At 36.9% G+C, this 26,685-nt stretch overlaps 2 protein-coding genes across 2 annotated transcripts; both read right to left on the minus strand.

Moving 5' to 3' along the window:
- LOC129803191 (alanine--tRNA ligase, cytoplasmic) lies at positions 1-18,813 on the minus strand. Its single transcript, XM_055849592.1, has 3 exons — positions 18,633-18,813; positions 17,063-18,390; positions 1-2,040 (listed from the first exon to the last, which is right to left on the minus strand). Exons 2-3 carry the CDS (start codon positions 18,379-18,381, stop codon positions 471-473), a joined length of 2,889 nt encoding a protein of 962 aa, XP_055705567.1. The 5' UTR covers positions 18,382-18,390; positions 18,633-18,813; the 3' UTR covers positions 1-470.
- Positions 18,814-18,833: 20 nt separating this feature from the next.
- On the minus strand, positions 18,834-19,365 carry LOC129803289 (cysteine-rich PDZ-binding protein). Its single transcript, XM_055849739.1, has 2 exons — positions 19,102-19,365; positions 18,834-19,040 (listed from the first exon to the last, which is right to left on the minus strand). The coding sequence occupies exons 1-2, from the start codon at positions 19,272-19,274 to the stop codon at positions 18,911-18,913; spliced, it is 303 nt and encodes a 100-aa protein (XP_055705714.1). The 5' UTR covers positions 19,275-19,365; the 3' UTR covers positions 18,834-18,910.
- Positions 19,366-26,685: the final 7,320 nt, after the last annotated feature.

Genomic DNA, 26,685 nt, shown 5'->3' on the forward strand with positions numbered 1-26,685 from the left:
TTGATTTATGAACGTTTTTTTTATTCAAATACCAGTGCACCAAAAAATCTTGACAAAAATTTATATAAATATGACACTAATCTAAGCTGAAAAGTTTTCAAAACAGCCTAAAATTGAGTTATTATTATTACTACATTTTTTTATACAAAATTCAAATGCTGTTGTTTATCAAATAAGAATGCTCTTACTTCTTTGCCTCTTGGTCTGGATTCAGCATAAACTCTTAGCGGAATAAATTAAGTAGAAAATGGACAGAAAGGACAGAAAGAGTACATTCTTGTCTTCTGGTGCTTTATTTCTTTTATGGCCTCTACACATTGGGAGAATTTTTTGTCAAAAATTACTTTTTTGAAGGAAATTCCCTGCAGCGTTGTAGGGGGAAACGTCAAATTTCTGTCAAAAACGCAATTTTTGACGAAAATTGCTCCCAATGTGTAGACGCCTTTACAACAATCTCAAGTGCAAGAGCTTCAATTGAGTTTCTTGCCGGCAAAGTCTTCAGCTACCTGAATGATGTCGTTGACTTTTGCTAAGAAGATCCCTTGGGCACGTTCAGGAGTACCTCCTCCGCGACCTCCAAAGCATCCCGTTACATGGGTAACCCATTCGTTTGCCTTCAAAGGGCTGGATTTGTCCGGAACAACGGCCATTGCATTCACTTTGGCAGTTTCCGGATCCACGGTCAAATAGAGCCGTGGCAGAGTTGCGAGTCTAGGTTGTTCCTTGCCTAGGATATCCTTGGGAATTGAGATCTCATGTTCACCAACATCTAGCTGCATCACCAGGAATTTAGCGTCATTGGGCACATTTTCACTAAGTTCATTGAGATCTTGCAGAACCTTTGTAACGGTTTCCCTCTGGAGACGTTTCCTCTTCTCAATCACCGTCTTCGTGAGACTGTTCAGGGCATTGCGCAGTTCTTGCTTTTTCACGTACGGGATGATCGATTGAGAAACATTTTCCTGCAATTGAGCAATTTTCTTCAAGCTCCCGGACAAATTGGCCCCAGAATCAACAAGTTTCTTTAGCTCTTCGGCATTTTCCGTGAAGATCCGAGCACGATTGAGGGCATTGTCTGCCTCAGGGCCCGTTAGGGCAACAATCCGACGAATACCTCGAGCAATGGATTCCTCAGTGACCACAACAAAATGCCCAATGTGTCCTGCCCAATGAAGATGAGTTCCTCCGCAAAATTCCACAGAAGTCTTCAAACCAGCCGGACCTTTGGGATCCTTTTCGAGTTCCTCCACGGGCACTTCAAAGGAAATCACTCTAACCGGATCTGGATAGACTTCGTCAAAGACCGATCTCAGACCCTGAATCTGTTTGGCCAGAGCCAAACTTGCTTCTTTTGCATGAATTCGCACATTTCGCCTGGAAAAATCATTGACAATCTCCTCAATCTCCTGGACATTTTCAATTGTCAGCCCAGAATCCAGATTGAAGTCAAATCGTAATTTTTCCGGTACCACTAGAGATCCCTTTTGATTAACAGCGCCACCAAGGACACGGATCAGGGCATGATTGAGTGCATGAGTGGCTGAATGATTGTTCATAGTCAGTCTACGGCGAATTTCATCAATTTGCGGCTGAACCTCATCCCCAACCTTCAAAACTCCCTCCACCTTTCCAATGTGCAGAATGTATCCACCGTGATTGAATACCTTCTCCACAAATAACTCTCCCTCATCCCCACCAACCTTCGTCAGGACTCCATGATCGTAAATCTGACCACCAGATTCAGCATAGAAGTACGTCTTGTCCAGTAGGATTCCCACAGTTTGACCAGCTCCCACTTCCTCCACAAACTCACCATTGAGGCGCAGCGCTAGGATTTTGGCGGGCGGGCAAGGGTAGAAGATGTAATCTTCCTCTTTGTCAGGATTTCGTTCGTAGCGATACTTGTAAGAATCGTCCGTTGTGGGCACTTTTCGAGCTTCCAAATCGGACAAAGCATGAACATCGAGCGAGATGACATGCTCCTTGGAAGTTTCCTTGCCCTGGGATAGGATATGGGCACGTTCCTTCGCGGCTTCATAGCTGGAATTGTTTATTTAATTTGGTTTTTGTTTTAAGTCGTAATCGCTTTTCTAGAGCAATTAAAGGATATTCTATAACTCGGTCACGTCATAAATTCTTGCGCATTTTTGAATGGTTTTAAAGGATTTAAAAAAAATTGGAATCAGCGGAAAATTAAGGATTGGTCCTTATGACCTCTGCACATCGTGAGCAATTTTCATCAAAAAGTGTCATTTTGACGCACTTTTTTTCACTTCAAATAAATTTACTTCAAATTTATCTATTCTGACAAAAAATACTCTCAATGTGAAGATGTAGATGCCTTTTTTGAGTTGATACATTTTGTAAAGATTTCTTAAGAGCTTCTACACTTTTCGTCAAAATGGACTATTTGCAACAAAATAATTTGCACATGCACACGTAAATTGCGTCAAAATTCACCATTTTGACGAAAATTCTTCACAAAATACAAAAATAATGATCTCGTTCTGCAGACTGAAACCAAAATTGGAAGATTTCAAGACGTCAAATTTCTAGTTTTCTTGAAATAATTCCAAGAACCTCTCGATGGTGCTTGGAATTTTCAAGATACTAACAATTTGAAAGGTTTCATACAGAAATGACTCTTTATGAGAAATTTTTCTAGAAGAGATGGTACAAACACAAAATTACTATGAAAAAAAAAACTGCGTTTGGCCTTGTAATTTCATACAAATGGTACATATTTTGAGATGTACGTATCGAATATACCCTGAATCGAATAATACCCTGAGAATACCTGCAAAAGAATCACATTTTGCATAAGCATTTCAAGGTTTATCACAAGTCCCAATTTTGGTTTGGATTTCCTGTGTTTCCGTTTATGGCCTTTCATTTCTTCTTTAACCCTCTAACGGGTAAGACCGCCTCCAGGCGGTCTTCACAAAAATCACATTTACAGCGACAATAAAGGCTTTATTTATTTAAAAGTGCTATAGTGTCCTCGGTAATAGTCTTATAAACATCTCTTGAAAGTTTGAACTCATTTTGTCTCTTCGTTTTGTTGCTATTCCCAGTTTTGTGTGACAGGTCAGAGAAAAAGCAACAAAAAATATTTGTGCAAAAAAACTCATTTCCAATTTCCATAAAAATACCGATTTAAAGTTATCTGACAAAAATAAATTTATTTTTTACTGAAAGATATGTCATTCTACTTTATATATTTTATTAAAAAAATGTGAAAAAATCTAAAAATGTGAATTTTAGAAGCAAAAAGAGTTTCAAAAAATTTTTATATTTTCTCATCTAGCGCCTAAACTAAAAAAGATAATGAAGAATGGATGGTTTTTTCAACTTTATTGGATCATAATTATTCTAGAAAACATTGTTTTAGAACTTTTTTTTCGCATATTAAAGAAAACACCATTAGAGGGTTAAAGTGGAAAATCTTGAAATCTTGCACCGAGAGAAATCCGAAAAAGTTAAAATAACATTCCGGAAATGTTAATTTTACCCTGCATTATTGATCCAAAATCGGTGTAAACATTATGCTTTTTAGGTGTATTATGGGTTAAAGTTACCCTTCTTTCATGTTAATTTTACCCTTAAAAGGTGTAAAATTAACATTAAAAAATGTTGATATATTTTTACACCTAAAAAGTGTTAAAGTTACGTGGAAAAAATGATGCATTGGTACAATTTTGTCACTTGCAACCAAACGCTACTCTTTGTTCTTAAATATTATTTTATAGACTATTTATGTAAGTGTGTAATATAATGACTTCCGGTTGTTATTAATGCATTTGGCATAATCACTTTCAGAATTTTTCACTTACAACTTCAGTAATGGTAGATTTGAGCAAAATACGCTCTCAAATGAAAAACTGTATATTAATAACGGATTTTGGCCCAACAAAATGGCTAGAATGCATCACGTATTCCATATATCATAATGATCGTGATCAGACTTAATCCTGTGGTAAAATTACCAAATTCGGACTCCAAAGTTTCTTCACTGACAAGGGAAGTACTCGAGTCATCAAATTCAGAAAAATCTGAGGCTTTGCTCAACTACGCATAAAGGCATCAAATTAAACGTGGTATATTCAAAAAGTGCGAAATCGGGTTAATTTTTTTTAAAAAATTCCCCAAAGTTGAAAATGACACCTTACGCAGCACATAATAAAGAAAATTCATATGGGACTGCATGCGGCGGTGGCTCAGCGGTAGCGCACCGGGCGTTCAACGGGAGTGCCGCGGGTTCGATCCCCTGGCTCCGTCTGTTTTTTTTCCTTTTGATATCTTTTTTTTCAATTAAAAATTCTATTCTTTATTAAGTAGTATTATTGTAGTGTAAATTGCTTATCTAGAGTGCTGAATTAAAATCCCCAACAAATTTTTAAAAGCGATAAAAGTGCATCCCATAATTTATCAAATAATCAATTTACTAGTAGAAAAATAAAAAACAACCTGTATGTACTTACAATCAGCTATCTGAAGATCGTTGTAAATATTATTTAAAGTTTTTATTGAAATTTTATAAAAGATTAGAAAGGTCGAAGACCCAAACCAATTTTTTTGGAAAAATTCATTTGGAAACCTGCACTCAAACTGCGATTGTGAAAGTATATCTTTCATTCGATGTGCACATTGTGATTGCATTCTCTGTTTTAATCATTTCTTTACTGAAATCCATATTCACTAATTAGTTAAAAAAAAAACTAATTCGTGTATTGTGGATTTCGGTAATGATTAAAACAGAAAGTACCACAACGAGAGCATATGGATTACAAGTGTGCCTTAAACATTTTTTTGCGCACAGGTTTCCAAATGTATTTTTCCAAAAAAAAATGGTTTGGGTCTTCGACCTTTCTAATCTTTTATAAAATTTCAATAAAAACTTTAAATAATATTTACAACGATCCTCAGATAGCTGATTGTAAGTACATACAGGTTTTTTTTTTTTTATTTTTCTACTAGTAAATTGATTATTTGATAAATTATGGGATGCACTTTCATCGCTTTTAAAAATTTGTTGGGGATTTTAATTCAGCACTCTAGATAAGCAATTTACACTACAATAATACTACTTAATAAAGAATAGAATTTTTAATTGAAAAAAAAAGATATCAAAAGGAAAAAAAAACAGACGGAGCCAGGGGATCGAACCCGCGGCACTCCCGTTGAACGCCAGGTGCGCTACCGCTGAGCCACCGCCGCATGCAGTCCCAAACGAATTTTCTTTATTATGTGCTGCGTAAGGTGTCATTTTCAACTTTGGGGAATTTTTAAAAAAAAAATTAACCCGATTTCGCACTTTTTGAATATACCACGTGTTCAGTAGATGAACATAAATTTTAGAAGATATATAAAAGAAATAGACAAATATGTAAAGATAAATAAATAAATATTGTTATTGGATTAGAATAGACAATTTGTAATATTATTGAAGCAAATAAAGCACTTATTGATATATGGTATTAAGAATAACCGTTGGGTTAGTTTAAACAAGTTAGCATAAATCCCGGCAATATTTCCAATTTCCCCATAATTTTCCCAATAATTTCCAATTTCCCCTCAATATCAAAAATGTTAAGCTAAGCAGAAAATTTTGTATAAAAGACGAATAATTTTGGCAATAAATCAGTTCATCATTGACCAAGAAACCTTGTGTTTACATTGGTCCATCAAGCCACCTTAGTTTATCGGGAGAAATCCCTGAGGAGAACTCTAAGGTGTGCCAGAACCAGCAGCTTGCAGCCCAAAGAGAAGGAAGCTTACCAGATCCGGAGAAGAATCCCAGGAAAGGAGTCTATATCCAGGAAGGACCCCCTGACTAGGCAGCTGAGATATTCCAGCTTGAGGAGGACATCCCGGTGAAGTAGTGATACCTCTTTGTCGTCCAGACGAGACCTTGTGGGAATCCCAGAGGCCCGTGTGACGTCCGGAAGCACCAATATACAGTCCACACTACGCCAGTGCAATCGGCCAGCCAGCCATCGCCAGAGCATAAGAAGCAACCGCCAGTGCAGTCGGCCAACCAGCCGCCGCCAGAGCATAAGGAATTGCCGCCAGTGCAGTCAGTCGGTAGCTGCCAAGGGTATATAGACATCGCCAGAAGCAGCCAGAACACTCTGCCAGGGCATCAGAAGCCGCCATCAGAAGCAGCCAGAACACGCTGCCAGGGCAACAAAGGCCACCACCAGGGAAGTCAGAAGTCGCTTCCAAGGCATCAGAAGCCGCCAACAGAAGCCGCCATCAGAAGAAGCCAGAACACGCTGCCAGGGCAACAGAGGCCACCACCAGGGAAGTCAGAAGTCGCTTCCAAGGCACTAGAAGCCGCAGTTAGAGCAACCAGCTGCTACAGCAACAAAAGCCACCAGTATATAGTGCTATCCAGCTATAGCCAAACCGGCCAGCCGCCGCCAGAGCAGTAGTCAGCCAGCCGCCGCCAGATCAGCAGCCAGCCAGCCGCCGCCATAACAATAGCTAGCCAGTCGCCGCCAGAGCAGTAGCTAGCCAGCCGCCGCCAGAGCAGTAGCCAGCCAGCCGCCGCCAGATCAGTAGCCAACCAGTCGCCGCCAGAATAACAGCCAGCCAGCCGCCGCCAAAGCAGTTGTGCCTCTAAAGCAGTAGCGCCGCCAGAATCATCAGTCAGAAAAGCCAGAATCTCTCACCGATCAGAATATCAACTATTTTTTGTTTAAAAGTAAGAATTATTATAAATAACCTATTATCCTTATCCCAGTTCCTAATTCATAGCTCCTTTAATTTATGCACACATAAACTGCCTTCATTGGCAGAACGACATCTCGTGCAATATTGAATGAGATATTAATTTAAATTTGGGCACTCGCAGAGTGTTTGAGCTTAAATTAATATTTTAGAGCTAAAATTCCTTTCTTTCTCATAGTGAGGCCGGAAGATTTGCCATATTTTACGGCAAAACCATTAGGTGAAGGAGAAGAGGATAGGCAAAGGAGAAATATTTTAAGAGATTTTCTCAAATCCGCGGCAGGGAATAAGATAGATATTCCACCATCGTTGCAATTTTTAACGCCGAAAAATCAAAACTCTGACCCGGAACCAATCAGAATAGGATCAAAACGGCTCACCCTCCAGGAGTGGAAGGAAAGAAAGCAGCTCCAAGAAGAAGCAAGGTTAACAAAAATTCCGGATGCTTCCAATCCACCGCGTCTTTTTGCACTAAGAAAAAAGAAGACAAGAGCAGGGAAAAAAGCAAGGGAAAGGAAAATAAAGAAGGCACTAGCCACTTTAAAACATTATAAATTTGAATTTTGTGAGACTTGCAAAACACTGATAGAAAAATAAACCAAATACTTTTCAATTAACTTTTCTCTGTTGTCAATTCATTATGGCTCACGGTTCAAAGAATATTAATCTGCCTCAGGAAGAGGAAGAAATTGGAGAGATTGACACATTTTCGGTGAAACAAGCACTTTTCAAGGGAGTTCAAGAGGAACAAAAGGAGTATCTCGAATACTTTGAGAAAGTTTTAACTAATCTCAAAAAGTTACCGAAAGAAAGAATAAAAGAAGATGTTCTTAATAAGCAATTGCGTAGCGCAGAAGATGTGTACAAAATATTTTCCGAACATGAAGGTTCTCTAAAGAAAAATCTAGAAAAAGATGATGACTATTTTAAACATGGCTATTTCGTAAATGGCACTCAAATACTACAAAAAATCCGGGAATTTGTGGATTTAAAACTTGCACAATTAAAGGGCACTGGTGCAATAAAAAAAACGCATGAAAAGAAAGCACTTCTTACAAAAAGGAAAGATATTACCAAAAAACACACTGATGATGCACTATCTACAATAGAACACACTGACTCTGAAACATGCACTGACGATTATTCCAGTTCCTCCAGCTCAGAGTCCAGTGAAGAAAGCGATGCTGATTCAGCAAAGAGATCGCGAAAGAAAAAATGTGCAAAGCGAGCGCTTCCGAAGCTTCAGCCAATTCAAATTACAACATTCACTGGTGAAGCAAAAGATTGGAAGACGTTTATACAATTGTTTAGGAATATAATCCACAAGAATAAATCCCTGACGAAGATTGAAAAATTCCAATATCTTCTATCTTATCTGGGACCGGAACCAACGAGAGTCATTTCTCGCTTGGCTCTCACAGCGGAAAATTACAAAACCGCGCTTGATCTTATTATAAATCGATATGATAATGATCGTAGAATAGTGTCATCATACATTAATTCAATTCTCGACATAAAGACTGTCGAATATAGGAGCGCATCGGACATAATCAAATTACATGATGTATTGAAAGAATGCGTAGGTGCTTTGGACGATATCAAAAATATTTGTCCACATAGTTTTATAACTGCATTTGCTCTACGCAAATTAGATTCAGAAAGCACACGCATTTTTGAACAAAGTGTAAAAAATGCCCGCCAAATGCCTACCATGGAGAATTTCTTGGAATTTTTGGAAGCCAGAAGCCATGCGCTTACTCAAGAAAAAAGGTTGGAGTACAAGTCCAAACAAAAGTCTAAATCAGCTAAAAAGACGAGCTACCACAGTACTGTAGCCGAAACGCTATCATGTCCGGCTTGCAGTGAATCACACTGGCTGTCAAAGTGTGAGAAATTCAAAGCAATGACCTATGATGAGAAAAAGAAACTCGTCAAAACTAACTCATTGTGCTTTAATTGTTTTGGAAAGCACAATTTCAAAGATTGCACCAGCAAATATTGCTGCAAAACATGCAAAAAGAAACACCACAGTATTATGCATGCTCCAAAGAAAGACGCCAACTCAGCGCAACCAACGAGTCTAGTAACCCAGGTCAAGAATGCCACTGAAAATACGAATACAGAGGCTTCCAAAAATGACTCTACGGACCAAGTACATTTTTTCCACACAAACAGTGTGGCCCATATTTTCCCAACCGCTTCTGTACGGATACAGGCGAATAATGGAAAATGGTATGTCTTCAAAGCACTACTAGATTCAGGTGCTGGAGACAACTTTATTACTAGTAGAGCAACTCAGATGCTGCAACTCCCAAAACAAAAAATAAGAGCATCAATAAAAGGAATTGGAAATGTACAAAACAACACATCGAATTTCATAGTAGACATATCGTTAAAGTCACACTTCTCAGATAATTACACAATCAATGCAAACGCATATGTACTTCCAAAGCTGACAGGATTGCTTCCGTCCCAAGACCTAAAGTTAGATGATGACTCAATTCCATCCAACTTGATCTTGGCGGATCCCAATTTTAGCATAGCCACGGAAATTGATTTGATACTAGGCGTGGGTGTTTATAGAAATGTTATAACAAATGGCATTAAAAAACTGAATGACTTGACCCTACAGAAAACACAGTTAGGGTGGATAATTTTTGGAGATTATAAACAAGCCTCTCCACAAGCCTATGTTACAAGCATGGTAACAATGGCAGAAATTGACACTAATCTAAGAAGATTCTGGGAGATAGACACACAGCCAGTCGAAAGGAAATTAACTGATGATCTTTGTGAAAAACACTTCCGCAAAACAGTTACGAGAAATTGGGATGGCAGATACGTGGTAGCATTGCCATTCAAAGAGGATAATCCTGTTTTGGGAGACTCCAGACGCAAAGCGATGGCCAGATTCTTAAATATGGAAAAGAAATTTAAACAGGATCCTCAATTAAAGGAAGACTATCATCGATTCATGAAAGAATACTTGACACTTGGTCACATGTCTTTAGCAAAAAATGGACAAGGGAAATATTATCTTCCCCATCATGCAGTTACAAAGGAAGACAGTACCACAACGAAAACACGAGTGGTTTTCGATGGGTCGTGTAAAACCACAAATGGAAAATCCCTAAACGATCTGCTATGCGTCGGACCTAAATTGCAGGAAGATTTGACGAAAATTCTTACCAGATGGCGCAAATACAAAATTGCTTTCACTGCAGATATTGAAAAGATGTTCAGACAAATCTTGGTCAGACCAGAAGACAGAGATTATCAACGCATATTATGGCGTTTTAATGAGTCTGAACCGGTGCAAGAGTATGTTCTCAATACTGTAACGTATGGGACAGCTGCCGCAACCTATTTATCGGTTAGAGCTCTTCATCAGCTGGCCGAGGATGAAGGAACTAAATATCCTTTAGCTCAGAAAATCCTTACTAGGGATTTTTATGTTGATGATTTACTGAGCGGCACTGACACAGTGGAAGAAGCAATTGAAGCAAGGATACAGCTAAATGAATTACTAAAACTGGGAGGTTTTAATTTAAGAAAGTGGGCATCAAATAATTATAAAATGTTAAAGGGACTTCCAAGACACATGATCAACACGAATTATGTCGATTTCTCTGAAAACAATTTCATCAAAACTCTCGGAATTCGATGGAACACTCATGATGACTGTTTTACGTTCAGAATTCAAATTGATGATAATGGAACTGTCACGAAAAGACAAGTATTATCCTCAGTGGCTTCGATTTTTGATCCTCTAGGATGGCTAGCACCAACAACAATAAACGCAAAGCTGTTCATGCAGGATCTATGGAAAGAAGGAATTTCATGGGATCAACAGGCTCCAGAAAACATGGAATTACAATGGAGAAATTTCAACAGCGATTTGAAGGCTGTTAATGAGGTTAAAATTCCACGGTGGATAAATACTTTCAGAGGACTCAGAATACAAATTCATGGGTTTTGCGATGCATCCGAAAAAGCATATGCAGCAGTAATATATGCTAGAATATGTTCCGGAACTGAAACCCAAGTATTTCAGTTGGCAGCAAGAACTCGCGTGACACCACTAAAAAGCAAAGTCACACTCCCTCGCTTAGAATTGTGCGCAGCCACACTTCTAGCAGAGCTCATTGATTCATTAAGCATGGAAATTGAAGAAATTGATTTCTTTGCATGGACAGATTCGGAAATCGTTTTAGCATGGTTAAAAAAAGACCCTGCTACCTGGGACACCTATGTAGGCACTAGAGTGTCAAAAATACGTAATACAATACCACAAGCCAAATGGCAACACGTCTCATCAGGAGATAATCCAGCAGATTTGCCTTCAAGAGGAATGTCTGGAGAAGAAAATGCGAATTCAACGTTATGGTGGAATGGTCCTGAATGGCTAAAGCAATATCAGAGCCACTGGCCAAAGGAACACCTCCAATCTATTAAAACACCAGAAAAACCAGAAAACTCTAGCGAACAAAGTTCAGAGGAAAATGATGAAGTTAATAACATGTTTGAGGATATACAAGTACTTTTCGGCCACATAGACACAAGAGAAGACGAAATAGCTCCTCGTAGGAATGTTCAAAGGAAGGAAAAGGTACAAATTGCGCATGATAATGATTACCCATTATCCTACACGGTCAAAAGATTTTCATCATTCATCAAATTAAAACGAACAATCGCACTTTGCAAAAGATTCATTTTAAAGTTAAAATGTAAAAGGCTTAAAGTCTCTTGCAAAATGGAAAATTCATTAAGTGTTTCTGAACTAGAAGAAGCCGAAAATGCTATCGTTAGATCTTTGCAAAATCATTATTACAGCAAAGACATTGAAGAAATAAAAGCGCGTAAAAAGATACCTTTGAAAATGCAGTCCTTATACCCCACATGGGACAAGTATGCAGAAATTTTGCGAGTCGGAGGGCGACTTTCACACGCAAATATTTCAAGTACTCAAAAAAACCCAATACTTCTACCAGCAAAAAACCATGTAGCCCAGCTGATGATAAGAGAAGCACATGAAGAAACATTGCATGGAGGTGCCCAACTCACACTTAATCAGCTGCGTCAAAAGTATTGGATTATGGACGGCAAAAGTCATGTCAGGGCTGTATTGAGGAAATGTATTAAGTGTTTTAGACACAACAATGTTTCTCAGCAACAATTAATGGGGGATATTCCAAAGGATAGAGTAACTCCTAATCCACCTTTTTCGGTAAGTGGAGTGGACTATGCCGGTCCATTTCAAGTTAAATGCTCAAACACTCGTGGAGTGAAAACAACGAAGGGATACATAGCTCTTTTCGTATGTTTTGCTACCAAAGCAATTCATCTGGAATTCGTTAGCGGATTATCAACCGAAGCTTTCCTCGCAGCATTAAAACGCTTCATATCAAGAAGAGGAAAGCCATACAAAATATATAGCGATCAAGGTACAAATTTCGTTGGTGCAAATAATACGCTAACAAATGAGCTCCAAAAAGTCATTAGACAATGCGAAGAGGCTTCAATAAAATCAATGTCTGAAGAAGGCATTACATGGATCTTTAACCCACCATCAGCGCCACACTTCGGTGGGCTCTGGGAGGCAGGCGTCAAGTCAGTAAAATACCATCTAAAAAGAGTTCTTTCGCAGACGACACTTTCCTACGAAGAATTCTCAACGGTATTGGTGAGAGTAGAAGCTGTGTTAAATTCAAGGCCTATAGCACCACTCTCTAGTGATCCAAGAGATTTCGCTGCCTTGACCCCGGGACACTTCCTGATTGGAAGACCACTGACTGCACACCCAGAACCAGAAATCATGACACAAAATCCAACAAATCGATGGGTACTTTTAGACAAATTGAATCAAGATCTATGGAAAAGATGGTCTCAAGAATATCTCAATGAGTTGCAAAAGAGGCATAAGTGGAGTAAAGAGACTACAAACTTGAAAGAAGGAGATCTCGTACTTGTAAAAGAAGACAACATGCAACCACTACAATGGCCATTAGCGAGAGTGGTGAAACTCCACCCAGGAACAGATGGAAATATACGAGTGGTTACACTAAAAAATCAACATAACGTTGAGCGACAAAGACCAGTAGTAAAATTAGCTAAACTACCGGTAGAGAATGAGGAAGAATTATACAACGGAGATGTAAAGGACACAGTCGTTGAAACCGAACAGCCTGAGTCTAGTAAAGGACCAACGACTAGAGCTAGAGCAAAAAATCTTGGATTATCAACAATAATCCAAGTTGTCTTGCACGTCATCTGCTTAATGACAACGGTATTTGCAGCGAACACTACAAGCTACGATACTGAAATGCAGAAATTTCATGGGCAAAACTACACAATCATACATCCAGCAGCAGGTTTATATATTGAAAACTTGGGTACAGCTTTCATAAAGAGAGGAAATCTTCGGGTGGAAGCGACTTTCCCATCAGAAGATCTTCAATATGATGAAACCAACACAGAAAAATTGTGTGCAACGCTACGAGATAGTTGTAATGAAATACGCAATACAACAGACCATGACATGTGCGAAGGTTTAGTACATCATCTAGAACACATGAAGAAGTCAATTCAAGAGAAGATTAAGGAGCTCGCTAGAGTGAAAAGAAAGAAGAGAAACCTGTTCACGGGACTTTGGTCTATGATATTTGGCTCTAGTAGCGATGTCACGGACCCAAACGCGGTACTATTTAATCAAAAAGAATTACTTCACACCCTAAATCAACACACAATCATGCTTAATGAAAGAATAAGTCAGTCAAATACAATCACTGAGAGCAAATTGGAGAAAGCTGCAAAAAGTATCAAAGAGCTATCAAAAGGCTTATCTTCAATCAAAGAATGGTTTTCTGAAACCCACCGCCGTGAAGTGGAAAATCGATTTCTAATATCATTTATGTTGACTGAATCTTATTATAAGGATTTAAATTCTCTCTATGATAAAGCAATAAATACGTTGCACAAAAGGGCATCAATTGAAGATATATTTTCAATTGATGAAATAAGAAATGCTACAGAAAGAGCATTAGGCAAATTAGGTCCAGAATTGACAATAATTGATACAACAGGGAATAAAGCATTCTACGAGAAAAATGGAAAGGAAATAATCCTGTATGGATTTATAGATATAATTGATATAAAGAAATACGACATCTTTCACGTGACACCTATTCCGCATAAACTGGGTAATGAAACATTCATTTTTCCCGAACACAATTGGACTACTATAGCATTTGACTATAATACACAATCTTATTTTATTCTGGACAAAAAAGAAGAAGTATGCAAACTTACTGAGAAAGTCTATATCTGTGACCCAGAGTTAATCAGCAATCTTGAAAAACATAAAGATTGCTTGATACAAGAAATTTTCAGTAAGAAACCAGCTTCTACGTGTAAGAGTCAACAAGTGCAAATTAAACATGTGCTGTTTAAAACTTTAGCACAGGGAAACGCATGGCTATATGCAACACACAAAACAACAACCGCGTCTCTTATATGTATGGGGCAACGTCAGGAGGTAATACTGAAGGAAACAGGAATAATACACATTAAAGATGGTTGTAGGTTGCAAACAGTACAGGCAACTCTTCGAACAAAAATACAACCAATCATTCATATCGCAGAAGCATATAACAAACCTTCAGAGATAAATTTGAGGATGAGTAAACTATCATTTACCCCGGTACAGATCGTAACTCCGGATCCCATCGATACAACCGTTCCAATATTTGCAAAAGTAGTTCCAGTACCAACAACAACTGGTCTTACACTACCTAACGTAACCAAACATCCTGCCTTCTCGATTACTACTACTTTGCTTATTCTTGCTCTTGTTGTAATCATATGGAAAACAAGACACATTTGGCAAAAATTGATAAAACGGAAGCATCCAGAAATTGAAAACCAAGCTCAAGAAAATCAGTCACAGTCAAAATCAAATACGAAGGTCAGAGCGTCGAGAGCTATATCTACCATTCAGTTGTACGATGAAAACACAAGCAATTATCCTGAGCCTATCAACTCCTCCCGACCCCCCCAAGATGTTCAGTAGATGAACATAAATTTTAGAAGATATATAAAAGAAATAGACAAATATGTAAAGATAAATAAATAAATATTGTTATTGGATTAGAATAGACAATTTGTAATATTATTGAAGCAAATAAAGCACTTATTGATATATGGTATTAAGAATAACCGTTGGGTTAGTTTAAACAAGTTAGCATAAATCCCGGCAATATTTCCAATTTCCCCATAATTTTCCCAATAATTTCCAATTTCCCCTCAATATCAAAAATGTTAAGCTAAGCAGAAAATTTTGTATAAAAGACGAATAATTTTGGCAATAAATCAGTTCATCATTGACCAAGAAACCTTGTGTTTACACCACGTTTAATTTGATGCCTTTATGCGTAGTTGAGCAAAGCCTCAGATTTTTCTGAATTTGATGACTCGAGTACTTCCCTTGTGAGAGAAATCCGAAAAAGTTAAAATAACATTCCGAAAATGTTAATTTTACCCTGCATTATTTAACCGAAATCGGTGTAAATATTATGTTTTTCGGTGTATTATGGGTTAAAGTTACCCTTTTCCATGTTAATTTTACCCTTAAAAAGGTGTAAAATTAACATTAAAAAATTTTGATATATTTTTACATCTAAAGTGTTAAATTTCTGAGGAAACAAGTTAATCGTACCCTCTTTTTTCTCAGTGTGGTTCTTAGCTAAGACATTTTAAGTTCCATAAACACTTTGCGTCAGATTATATCTTGATTTTAAAAATATTTGACAGCTTGAAATTTTGATCTTGATTTTGGTCTCAGAATTGAGGCCAATGTTTCTTAAGAACACGTTGTATTTCTGTAAAGGTTTCTTTTTTTTTGTTATTGATTTTTTTTTTTACAATTCCAGAAACGTTATCCCGATTCTAGAATTGTTTCTTCGATTTGATCAGGGATAATTGGCGTGGTTTATCAAAGGACCATTTACAAGGGAAAACTCAAGAAATAATTTCCTATAATAGATCAATTCCACTTTTTCTCTATTTTTTGCATAGTAATGTTATTTTTTAAGTTCTGAATTCTGAGAACAAGATTAAAATAAAAATTTCAAACTGTCGATTATTTTCAAGATCAAAATTTCATATTCTGACGCAATGCATTTGTAGAACTTAAAATATCCCAGCTAAGAACTAAGAATTTTGTATGAAACTCATCTTGATAATTTCAAACCCCTCCAGAAATTTCTTGGAATTGTTTCAAGTAAACAGAAAATTTTTCATGTTTAAAAATTAGTTCCAGAAAATTAGAAATCTTGAAATCCACATGGTTTGTATTTTGGATTTCAAGATTACAAGACATTTGACAGATTTGACCAGATATGGCCATGGATATGTAATGTACAGTAGACTCTCTCTCAATTGGGCATTTGATTAGGATAGATTTTGCCGTCAAAGCCTTTGTAAAATCCACAAAAAGCGCTCATTTATAAAGAATTACGATAAAATAGGAAGAACTATAGCAAATTAGCTTCATAATTAAACGTGAAAATTGTTAACAAAATTTTTCGCCCGATTGAAAAATAGCCGATTGACTGAGAGTCTACTGTACATTCAGTCCCAGGATTGCCAACCATTGGGAGTCAATTTATGAAATCATTTTCGAAATACGCCTGAATGTATACTATGTTGCAACGCGGGATGTTTGAAAACATTTTGCTACTTTTTCAGAATAAAACTTTAATTTCTTTTATAAAGGTAATTTTTTTTTTAAATATTCTAACCATTTATTGAAGTACTCTGGCCAAAAAATACTGTTTGTTAATGCATTTCTATTAAACAATTGAATCCTTTTGTTTTGACTACTTTTACTCCGCGCGAAATTCGTTCTTCGGCCGATTTATTCAAAAGAAAACCCCTGCAGGTATGCAAATTTCCTCGATACGTAATGCTATTTCGCGCGTTTTTTTCGATCCCGCAAATGTGCATAATATCGGGATCTAACTAGAAATATCAACTATTTTTTTCGAAAAAACGTAAATAACATTAAAAATATTCGAAAAAAAATTATTATTATCATTTTCATCAAACAATCGAGAAAATTAAAGGTTCAAAAGGGTAAGATGTAAATATTCTTAAATATTTTTACTCTAGTAACATTTGCGCAAGAACTTATGAACTGACCCACCTGATAAAAGTTGTGAAAAATAATCACTAGGATTATTTTTTTCCAATTAATTTTGCAAAATTCGTGATTATGGGATATTTTTCGCTATTTTGGCTGGTGTTTATCACTTTGGAAAAAAATGTAACTTACCCTTCCATGTCGATGGAGAGTCCCTTTTCCTCGGCCATGAGATGAGTCAGATCTACTGGGAAGCCAAAAGTATCGTAGAGTCTCCAGGCTACATCACCGGGCACAATTTTAACTTGTCCCAGTTTCGTGATGGTGCGATTGAGGAGATTTCTACCCCTGTCCAATGTCTTGAGGAATTGCTGTTCCTCCTCGTTGACAATGTCCACAATTCTCTGTGGATTATTGGCAATTTCGGGGAAGGTATCTCCAAGCAATTCTACAACAGTTGCCACAAGACCAGCAAACATCCCGGGTTTGGCATTGAGTTTTTCCGTGGCAAAACGGACAGCACGTCTGAGGATGCGCCTGAGGACGTATCCGCGACCAGTGTTGTCCGGACATCCTCCGTCTGACAGGGCTATTGTGATGGTACGGGCATGATCGGCTAAGACACGATAGGCCATGTCTACACCGTCGGAATCTTCAGTTCCGACGCGTCCTTGGTACTTTGGAGCCCCCGTGGCGGCTTGAATGGCATCGAAGATGGGCACAAAGATGTCAGTGTCGTAGTTGGAACGTTTGCCTTGGATTACCGATACTAGTCTTTCAAAGCCCATTCCGCAGTCTATGTGCTTCTTGGGCAGCAATTTCAGACTTCCATCCTGCTCACGATTGAACTGGATGAAAACCAGATTCCAGATCTCGAGGACATCCGGATCGTCCATATTTACAAGTTCTGGAACACTTCGACCGCCAATTCGATCAAAATGCAACTCTGAGCATGGACCACATGGTCCAGTCTCACCCATTTCCCAGAAATTGTCTTTCATACTGCCCGGAAGGATGTGAGCTTCCCTTACGCCCAAATCTAACCAGATCTGTCGACATTCGAGATCTGGCTCAAGGCCAGCAGCGGCATCTCCGCCAAAGTACGTCACATAGAGACGATCACTGGGAAGACCCAGGCGCTGAGTCAAAAATTCCCATGCCCATGTGCAAATTTCGAGTTTGAAGTAGTCCCCAAAGGACCAATTCCCCAACATTTCGAAAAAGGTATGATGATAGACATCCTTACCCACATCGTCGAGATCGTTGTGTTTACCACCAGCACGGATGCATTTCTGGCTATTTGCAACACGCTTCCAGATAGCCATGTCACTCTTGGGATTTGCAGTGCCCAGGAAGATCGGCTTGAACTGATTCATTCCGGCATTGGCAAACAACAGAGTGGGATCATCTAAAGGAATTGTCGATGAAGAGTGAACGTAGATGTGCTCCTTCTCGGCGAAAAAGTCCAGAAACTTCCGCCTGATCTGCTTGGCCGTGAGCGTAGAATCCATTCCGGGAAGCTGCAAAAGGATACAGAAAATGAGGTTATGTTTGAACACCGCACAAAAGCATTTCTCAAAATGAACAATTTATTCCCAGAGGCGCATTGCAGGTGATTAGGTAAGCATACCACGAGCATACTAAGCCAGTTTCTGCAACCTTTCACCTCAAATTGAGAGCAATTCACTGAACAAACACGGAGATATTGACACGTTGCCATGCAAAGCCGACAAAAATTGATGGATTTTCTCAACAATTTTACCTTTTCCTACTGCTTTTCCTTGATGAATTGATTCACAGATACTTCACACACTTTTTTCACAATTTATCTGCAAAATTATTTACTATTTTTTGATATTTTATGATGAAATAATCACGTAAATTCTCTTTCGTGTTTCCAACTGGAAGAGTGAAAGGGAGGTCCGAGTGTCACAATTTTCCGGAAAGTGTCACAATGGAATTTGGGACAAATGTTTACATTTTTTATTTCAAAGGGAAAATTTACAATTTCGCACTGCTTTGGCTATTTTTCCCCCCGTTTTATGCTGCACTTTGTCGGTAGTTTTTCACATCTATCATTTTCTTGCCGCACATTGAGCAGATGCCCTTTTTGTAAGCACAAGACTGACAATAGTGACTTCCAGCTTGATGGACTTTTTGCCGACAGATTCTGCAAAAAATTGTAAAATTACACCCAAATTCTATAAATAAGAGAGAAAAGAATAAAATACCTGCAAGGAGGGAAGGTTTTTGCAATTGGATTAAATCTCTGTCGAGCTGTTGTGATTGCCTTGTTTTCATTGATTTTTCTCCCACCGGACTCTACTGTATTTCTCGCCCCTGACTTCCAAGTGTCTGGTGTGACTATTCGATCGAGTTTCTTCTCACATTTCTCACAAACCATCCTGTTTTCTTGTAAAAATTGTGATAAATATCAATAGAAAGTAAACAATAACACAAATTCCAATATGGAAGTGTCCCATATTCTCGTTACTCTGTGGAACTTCCAAGATTTCCAAGGGTTCCAAGACTTCCAACTAGAGATCTGCGCAGTAATAATCTCGCGCTGCGCGCAGGGGAGTGGGATGGTTTCGACTTTTGCGCGAAAGATTCACTGTTTGCGCGCAATTTCTTTTCTTGAGCGCAAGCTCTATTTTTGTGCGCAAACTCTTTTCTACGCGTCAAACATTTTATTTGAGACTGGGTAATACCAACCATCAAAAAGGCTCCAGTTTGCGGTTTCCAGAAAAAGCGTTTAGTTTCTTTCTAGGTTCGTCCTTCTTTACACAGTATATTTTGTTCTGAAAAAAATGAAACGTTTGGGGAAAAATTAGGTAAGGGAAGTGTACCACGGATCGGAATGTTAAGAGACATGCTCCATATTTACTTGAAAATATGCGCCCAAAACACTATTTGGTATAATTTTATATTCCAATGGGTATATCAGAGATACATTTAACTATTTCCGTATATTTATAATTTTACTATTCACGGAAATTAATAATATACACTCAACTTTTCGTGATCCAGCACTTCGATATCCGGGTGACAGCTGCCAAACACTGGCGGTTGATATATTCAAAATTATTTTCACTAAACAAGAAGTTTGTTCAGAGTGAATTAAGGTATTATTAACATTGTATCGAAGTTTTTAATACATAATTGTGATAAAAAATGAAACATAAGCACACCATGAAGAAAATTCTCTTTTCCTTTGTCAGACAGAAAATAAATTCACACTGCACAAAATAGAAAAACCGTTGATCATTCAAAAAACCTAATTGTCATTTTGTCCCCCAGTCAGACGGATATCGAAGAGTCTACTGTATTGGTTTAAATGCAAGGATGCAGTGTGTTCCACGGATCGGAAGGGACATAATCAGGTGTTCCACGGATCGGAGGGGGGTGAGCCACGGATCGTCAGACGTTTGAGATGAGAATTCATCTTCTTTCTTAGCATCCAAATCACTCTATAAGGCTTCACTGAAGGTTTTTCGTCACTCTTACACGATGTACAGTATATTTACAAGGAAAGACTTCTAAAATTGTTGAATTTAATAACACTCTTACTGGTTAAGTGTTTATTCACTACAAAAACATCCAATAATGGCCTTGAAAATGACAGCTGAGCGCGCTGAGCGCAATTTTCCATGAAAAAAGTGTAATGATCTGAGGAACAAGTGGAAAAGAACGTATTTGTGCGCAAAAAATAATTTATTTTCAATACTTGTCGAAACAATTAAAGAAGTGCATCGATATTGAAATTAGAATAACTGAGTATTAATTTTTCAATTGACACAGATTTATAAATCATTTGAATCAAACATAATTCCTAATAATCTGACAGACAAATTCTCGTGTAAAATTTTAAGAAAGTGATGAATGGCGGATGTCTGCCTAAGACTTTGATACAGTGATTCAATAAATTAGGTAAATAATAACAATTGTGTTAGAAACTCAACGAGAAATTTGGTTTTATAGACTAAATATGAACTAATATAATGCACTTAACTAAAGGTCATTTCTAAAATGCAGCGAAAAATTATTAAAAATATATTTTATTTTGAGGTTCCGATACGCAGGACAACCTTCCGATCCGAGGTACACTGACGATCGCTGGTACATTTCCTTAATTAAGGAATGGTTTCAGTGAATATTTTTTATTACTGGTATTCGTATATACCTTATGTATAAATCGCCCTTCACATTAAGGAATAATTTGATACAAAAAAGATATTCATATTACGCAAAACATTTTCCTTAATATTGTCCCACAATCTGAATTATATCTCAAACGTACGACTTTTTTCGGAACTAAGAAAGTATTTAATTTGCTTTTACGAAAACAAACTATATATTGGTTAAATAGCCCTATTTAAATTATGTATATTACGTTATTTTGTGTATTTCTTAAAAAAAATTCTTTTGAAATCGTTGAAAATATCAAGAAAATATAAGTATACGTTGCATATACAATATTTAAGGCCAACACATTCTTATAAAACTATATAATAATGTCTAAAAATATGTTCAGTTTTTGTCTCTAATAATGACATAAAATGTTTAATAGATGACTAGATTATTTCTCGAATGTTTTTCAAATGCACATACTATCTTCATGTAATTTTGACAATTTATAGAAATAAGACAACAATAATTCAAAACTTTGTAGAATACCAGCGAAAATTTTTTAAGCAAATAGAAAGTACAACGACTTATACGTAATATTTTTCATTAAAGTGAAAATAAACATTCATTGGTTTTGTCAGAAAAATTTCTTAACTTTTTCAGCTATTTGTGTCCCTATCGTCCGTAGAGGTACGAAAAATACTGAACTTAGGCAATGTTGTGTATAAAATTCGCTCAGCTTAAACATAAAGCGGTTAAATTGTGCATAAAACTCTCAATGCTTTAGCATAAAAGATTAATTAATCATTTTGCTGAAGCATGAAACGGCTTGTTAAACAGTCTCTGCTTGAGCTCTGCGTATTTTAGCAAAATCTTTACAATTTTATGCTTAAGCTGTGCGAGTATTATTTACTATCTTAATCATTTTATACTAAGGTTGTATAGGTTTTGCACACAATTTAGATTTTTTTAAGCAGAAGCTATAGTTTTAGTGCACAATTTTAACCGTTTCATTTTTAAGGAGAAGAGGATTTATAAGACTTTACACGGTTTGTGCTGAGGTAGTGCGGGATTTATGCACAATTTCGACTGTACCATGTTTTCTGGTTGTTTATGGGAAATTTTTCAAATCTATCTAAAAATTTCTAAAATAAGGTCTTCTATTAATAAAATCATCCCAGAGGGTTTCTAGGGATCATAGGAATATCTAAAATTAGTACTAATGCCACTCCCACAACTTTTAAATTTAGTGAAATTCAATCGATTAAAATTTTACCTCTTACACTTTCACATTGGTATTGTATACATATAATTGTCTTTTTTTGTCAAGTGCTATTGATTTATTTCTTTTTGAAAGAGTAAGAATTAATATTTCGATTAAAAACAGAGCTCCATTTATCTTGCGGAAAGATAAAATCAAGTAAACTGTTTTAGAATTTTTATTGCCCGTAGAATACCCATAAGTATTTACTTTAATAAAATGATTCGATGGAAAAGTGGAATGTTGAATGTGTAATTTTGTCCCTAACATCCTCGATCTTGGGCACAGAGGGACAAGAATGAGGATATTCGGGGTGCGGTTTTTTTCTGGCATAAAATTTGGAATTTCTTGAAAAAGGGAATTTTGCAAAAGCATATCGTTGTCGCTGTTACTTTGACAGTCAAACGATCTACGCTTCACCCTTGGCTTCACCTAAGATTTCATAGAAAGTGAAGTGACCAAACATCCCCATGTGTATTTTTGTTATTTAAAATGTAAAAAAATAGAGCATAATCTTTGTAACTTTTTTTTTGAAATATTTTCCAAAAATACTTTGTAAGCTAATGTGATAACAAAATTTTGTTCATTTATAATTAGTATAAAACACAAAGAGGAAACTGCAACATCAGAAACCTACTATTTTGATCAATTTTTAAAGAATTGTTTATAGAATCCAAGCAAAAAAAACTGAGGATATCCATAATTCTTATCAAGATAGATTTAAATGCTGCCCATGATTGCATAGTGCATTATTTCCATTTATTTTAATAATTAAAGAAAAATCTACCGTGTCGTAAACTACCCTGTTCCTAACATCTCCGGTCTCCCATATTTATTTATAAAAACTGTCGACATAAATTTCTATCTTCGGATTTTCTAAAATCAAATCCAGTTTTCTAAAATTAATGAACTTTTCTTCTAAATTCAATCCTATTTTTTATAGATAGATATTGGGCTTTAGTAGCAGAATTTTTTTTTTAAAAATAAGTGAAATATATGATAAATATCTTCTTATCCGCTATAGAATTGATTTCATCATCATCATCATTTTCAACCACTTATCGCTATCGGGGCGCGAGTTGGACTGACTTTAAAAATAATTTATTAAATTAATAATAATAATTATAATAATTATTATTATTCATCTCAATATGAAAAAATGTGAAAGTAAATGCTACGCGCATTCTGCGCGCATAAAATATACTTTGCGCGTTGCGTCGTAAAAATCAGCTTGCGCGCAGCGCGCATAAATGCGCTCTCACTGAGCAGATTCCTACTTCCAAACTCTCTTTACATTCCGCTTGGAATTTTTTGGCGGAATAACCTCACATTTTGAAATGTAACGTTCGTCTATTGCTAATCATAAATTTATTACAATTTTTTTTCCAATTTGTAAGAAAATTTCGCATAAAATGAAGCAGAAGAGCATTCTCAATTTGCAATATCGTTCAGCAAGTCTATTCATTCTAATTTTGTTCACATGAACCTTCGGAAAACATAATCAAGAAGAATGCTGAATATGAGAAAGCCGTACAGAATCCTCTCTTTTTTCCCAGCAAATATTCAATGTGAATGGGAGAGGATATTGGGGAATGGAGAAAAAAAAGATATTGATATGTGTCTCTGTGGAACTGGGCAAAGCTGATTTTCAAACATTGCACATAGAGAGGGCAAAAACTATAAAAGTTAAGCCTCTGACATTCACCCAGTCACGATTTTGAGGCATCCAAGGAAGGAGATTTTCCATACAATGAACGGAGAAATCGTCAAATTGGACGTTTGTGGGTGGGGGATCAAATTGGCGTGGTTGCGATAGCTCGGATTTCACATCACGTTCCGGTTTAAATTGTCCAGTGGGAGATAGGTTGAGTGGAAAGTGAGAAATCCTTAGCATTATGGATGGCTTCTTCCACGCAAAAGCCAAGAGGAATTGGATTGTTTTTTTTTTTACCTTTTGATGGGATAAAGGTATCTTTCTATTTACACAGTTGCGATTTGTGCAATCGTTTTAATTTATTGTTTAATTCCTTCGTAATAGTCAAGTAATACGATCCTTTCGTAAGTGGGATTTTTGGACATGAATTATTTGGTTTATCGCTTGTGGAATTATTACATTTTCTAAGGTTTTTAGGGTATTTAGAGACAAGCTCAACAGGATCTTAATAGGACAAATGGTGGAGCATTCGTTCTACGATGCAAGTGTCCCGGGTTCGAATCCTTTTTAAGTCACCAGGAATTTTTTCGTCTTTAAATGTATTCGAATTGCATCCAATTGAGCTTCAATGCACTTGATTCACTACTCTTTGTGAGCACTATTTTTTAAGGTCTTGTAAATAATTTATTAGGTGAGATTCTTAACAATCTCACCTACTATAATCCTAACAAAATTTCATGTCGTCCGATCGACCTCAAATTTGGCCAAAATGTGTTTCAGCACTTCCTGATCACGAATATATATGTGGCTAATTTACGTTCCCGGCCGGCCGGCCGGCCGGCCGCTCTTTGGAGCTTAATAGCTCCTAAACTAAAAAAGATATCGACTTGCGGTTTTCGGCAAAGGTTATATATCGGGTGAAAATTGCAACTTGGTGCATTGACCCCCCACCCCCCACCCCTCCTTCCGCCATTTTGAAGACCCCCCTTTTTTTGTTTTCTCAATAGCTCCGCCCCTATGGCATCGAGCGGGCTCAAATTTTAGTATGTTATAGCTGGGCCTTAGAGCTTTCCATCAATACCAAACTTAAGGTACCCTGACCCCCCAGACCCGAGCTATAAGGGTCCAAAAAAAATTTCTTAAAATGGCCATAACTCCGGTTCTAATTGTCAGAATTTAAAAAGTGAGGGCTTTTTGGAAAGCTATCGTGAAATGCCACTTCCCCTTCTAACATCGCAAGTTCATAAAACCACCGCTAGGGGCGCTTTTTTTAAAAAGAAAATTTTTAAATCTTAAAAGTTAAATAACTCAAAAATTCCTTATGCAATCGGGCTGAAATTTTAGTATGTTGTAGCCGTTGATTATACCTATCAAACAAAAAAAACCTTAAGTCGATCCATAACCCCTGACCCGAGCTATAAGGGGTCAAAGTTCGAACATTGACCGGCCTCTATCTCCGGTTCTAATTAACATATCGACCTAAATTTTACCTTTTTGGTTTCGTCTCGATGAGCACTTTCAGATGGAAGTTCAAAAAGTCACCACAGGTGGCGCTGTGATAGCGTCAAAATTCATCGAAATTCAAAGTCACTTTTCTCAAAAACGGCATTGTGCAAGTTAATGAAATTTTAGTATGTTGTAGTCCAGTCTAGGACGTTTCCAAAATGGTGCGTATGCGCGCTGTGGTTTCAATAGAACCGGAGATATGAGGGGTCAAAGTTCACAAAATTCAAAAAATCATATCTCCGGTTCTATGTGACCGATTTTGATGAATGAGGGCTTAAACGAAAGATCTCACCAAATGCTACAACTTTCTAGAACATTTGAACTTTGTGGGACCAACACCAGGGGCGCCACAGTCGAAAAACCAATTTCAATATCACATAACCTCAATTATCTCGACTGTCGCTGAACCGATTTTGATGATTACTTCGACATAATTGTAGAGCACATTTGTCTCTACATTTCGTCCATACATCATTTTCCGCTCAGACTACGCTATCACTTCGATTTTGCCGTTTAAGTGTGAAAAAATTGATTTTTCCAATAATAACGCTTTGAAATCACTCAGATGCCAATTTGACTGCCTCTACTCCACCAAGACACTTAAAATAGGGTTTTAAATGGAAAGTCCCACAAAATACAACAATTCCTTGATACAGTTGAAGTTCAACAAATGAACACTTGGGGCACTCTGGATGAAAAAACGAGTTAAGAAACAAAAAACCTCGCTTATCTTGGCTTCTGAGTAATCGATGAGATCATGTTCTATAGGAAAATTATAGAGTACATTCTGGTCTACATTTCACCCATATATCACTTTTCTGTCACTCCATCCAAATCTTTGATATTTTGGTTTAAATACAAAATTTGTATAATTTCACGAATTTGATTCAAGATAACTGAATGGCGACTCACAATTTCAGCTCTAAATCGAATTTGCATGCACTCCGAGTTAGCTCACGTTAAGAATCTCACCTACATAAGCCGGTTAGGATTATCTGTCCCTTTTATTTAAAAATGTTCTCAAGTTTTCTCTTTATGTATTTTTTTAAATTATTTTTTAAATTTATTTTTCATTTAATAAATCAAATATTTATGGATTATAGGTAGCTTCCGGTTTTGTATGATTTTCAGTGGCTTTATTAATAAAGCTATCGTCAACACAATATTTTTTTTTTGGATTATCGCCTGTTCGAAACATACAGCATATTTCCGAAATTTCATATTTTCGATAGTCATGCATGTGTAGGTGTACTGCCCCAATCGTTC

This window comes from Phlebotomus papatasi, chromosome 2 (assembly GCF_024763615.1).
Source record: "Phlebotomus papatasi isolate M1 chromosome 2, Ppap_2.1, whole genome shotgun sequence".
Taxonomy (NCBI): domain Eukaryota; kingdom Metazoa; phylum Arthropoda; class Insecta; order Diptera; family Psychodidae; genus Phlebotomus; species Phlebotomus papatasi.

Excerpts from the sequence above, each read along its gene's own strand:
- LOC129803191 (XM_055849592.1), bottom strand. The coding sequence starts at position 18,381 with ATGGATTCTACGCTCACGGCCAAGCAGATCAGGCGGAAGTTTCTGGAC. Across the intron at positions 2,041-17,062 it reads CTCTCCATCGACATGGAAGG|CTATGAAGCCGCGAAGGAAC; the intron begins GTAAGTTACATT and ends AAACAATTCCAG.
- LOC129803289 (XM_055849739.1), bottom strand. The coding sequence starts at position 19,274 with ATGGTTTGTGAGAAATGTGAGAAGAAACTCGATCGAATAGTCACACCA. Across the intron at positions 19,041-19,101 it reads AAAACCTTCCCTCCTTGCAG|AATCTGTCGGCAAAAAGTCC; the intron begins GTATTTTATTCT and ends AATTTTTTGCAG.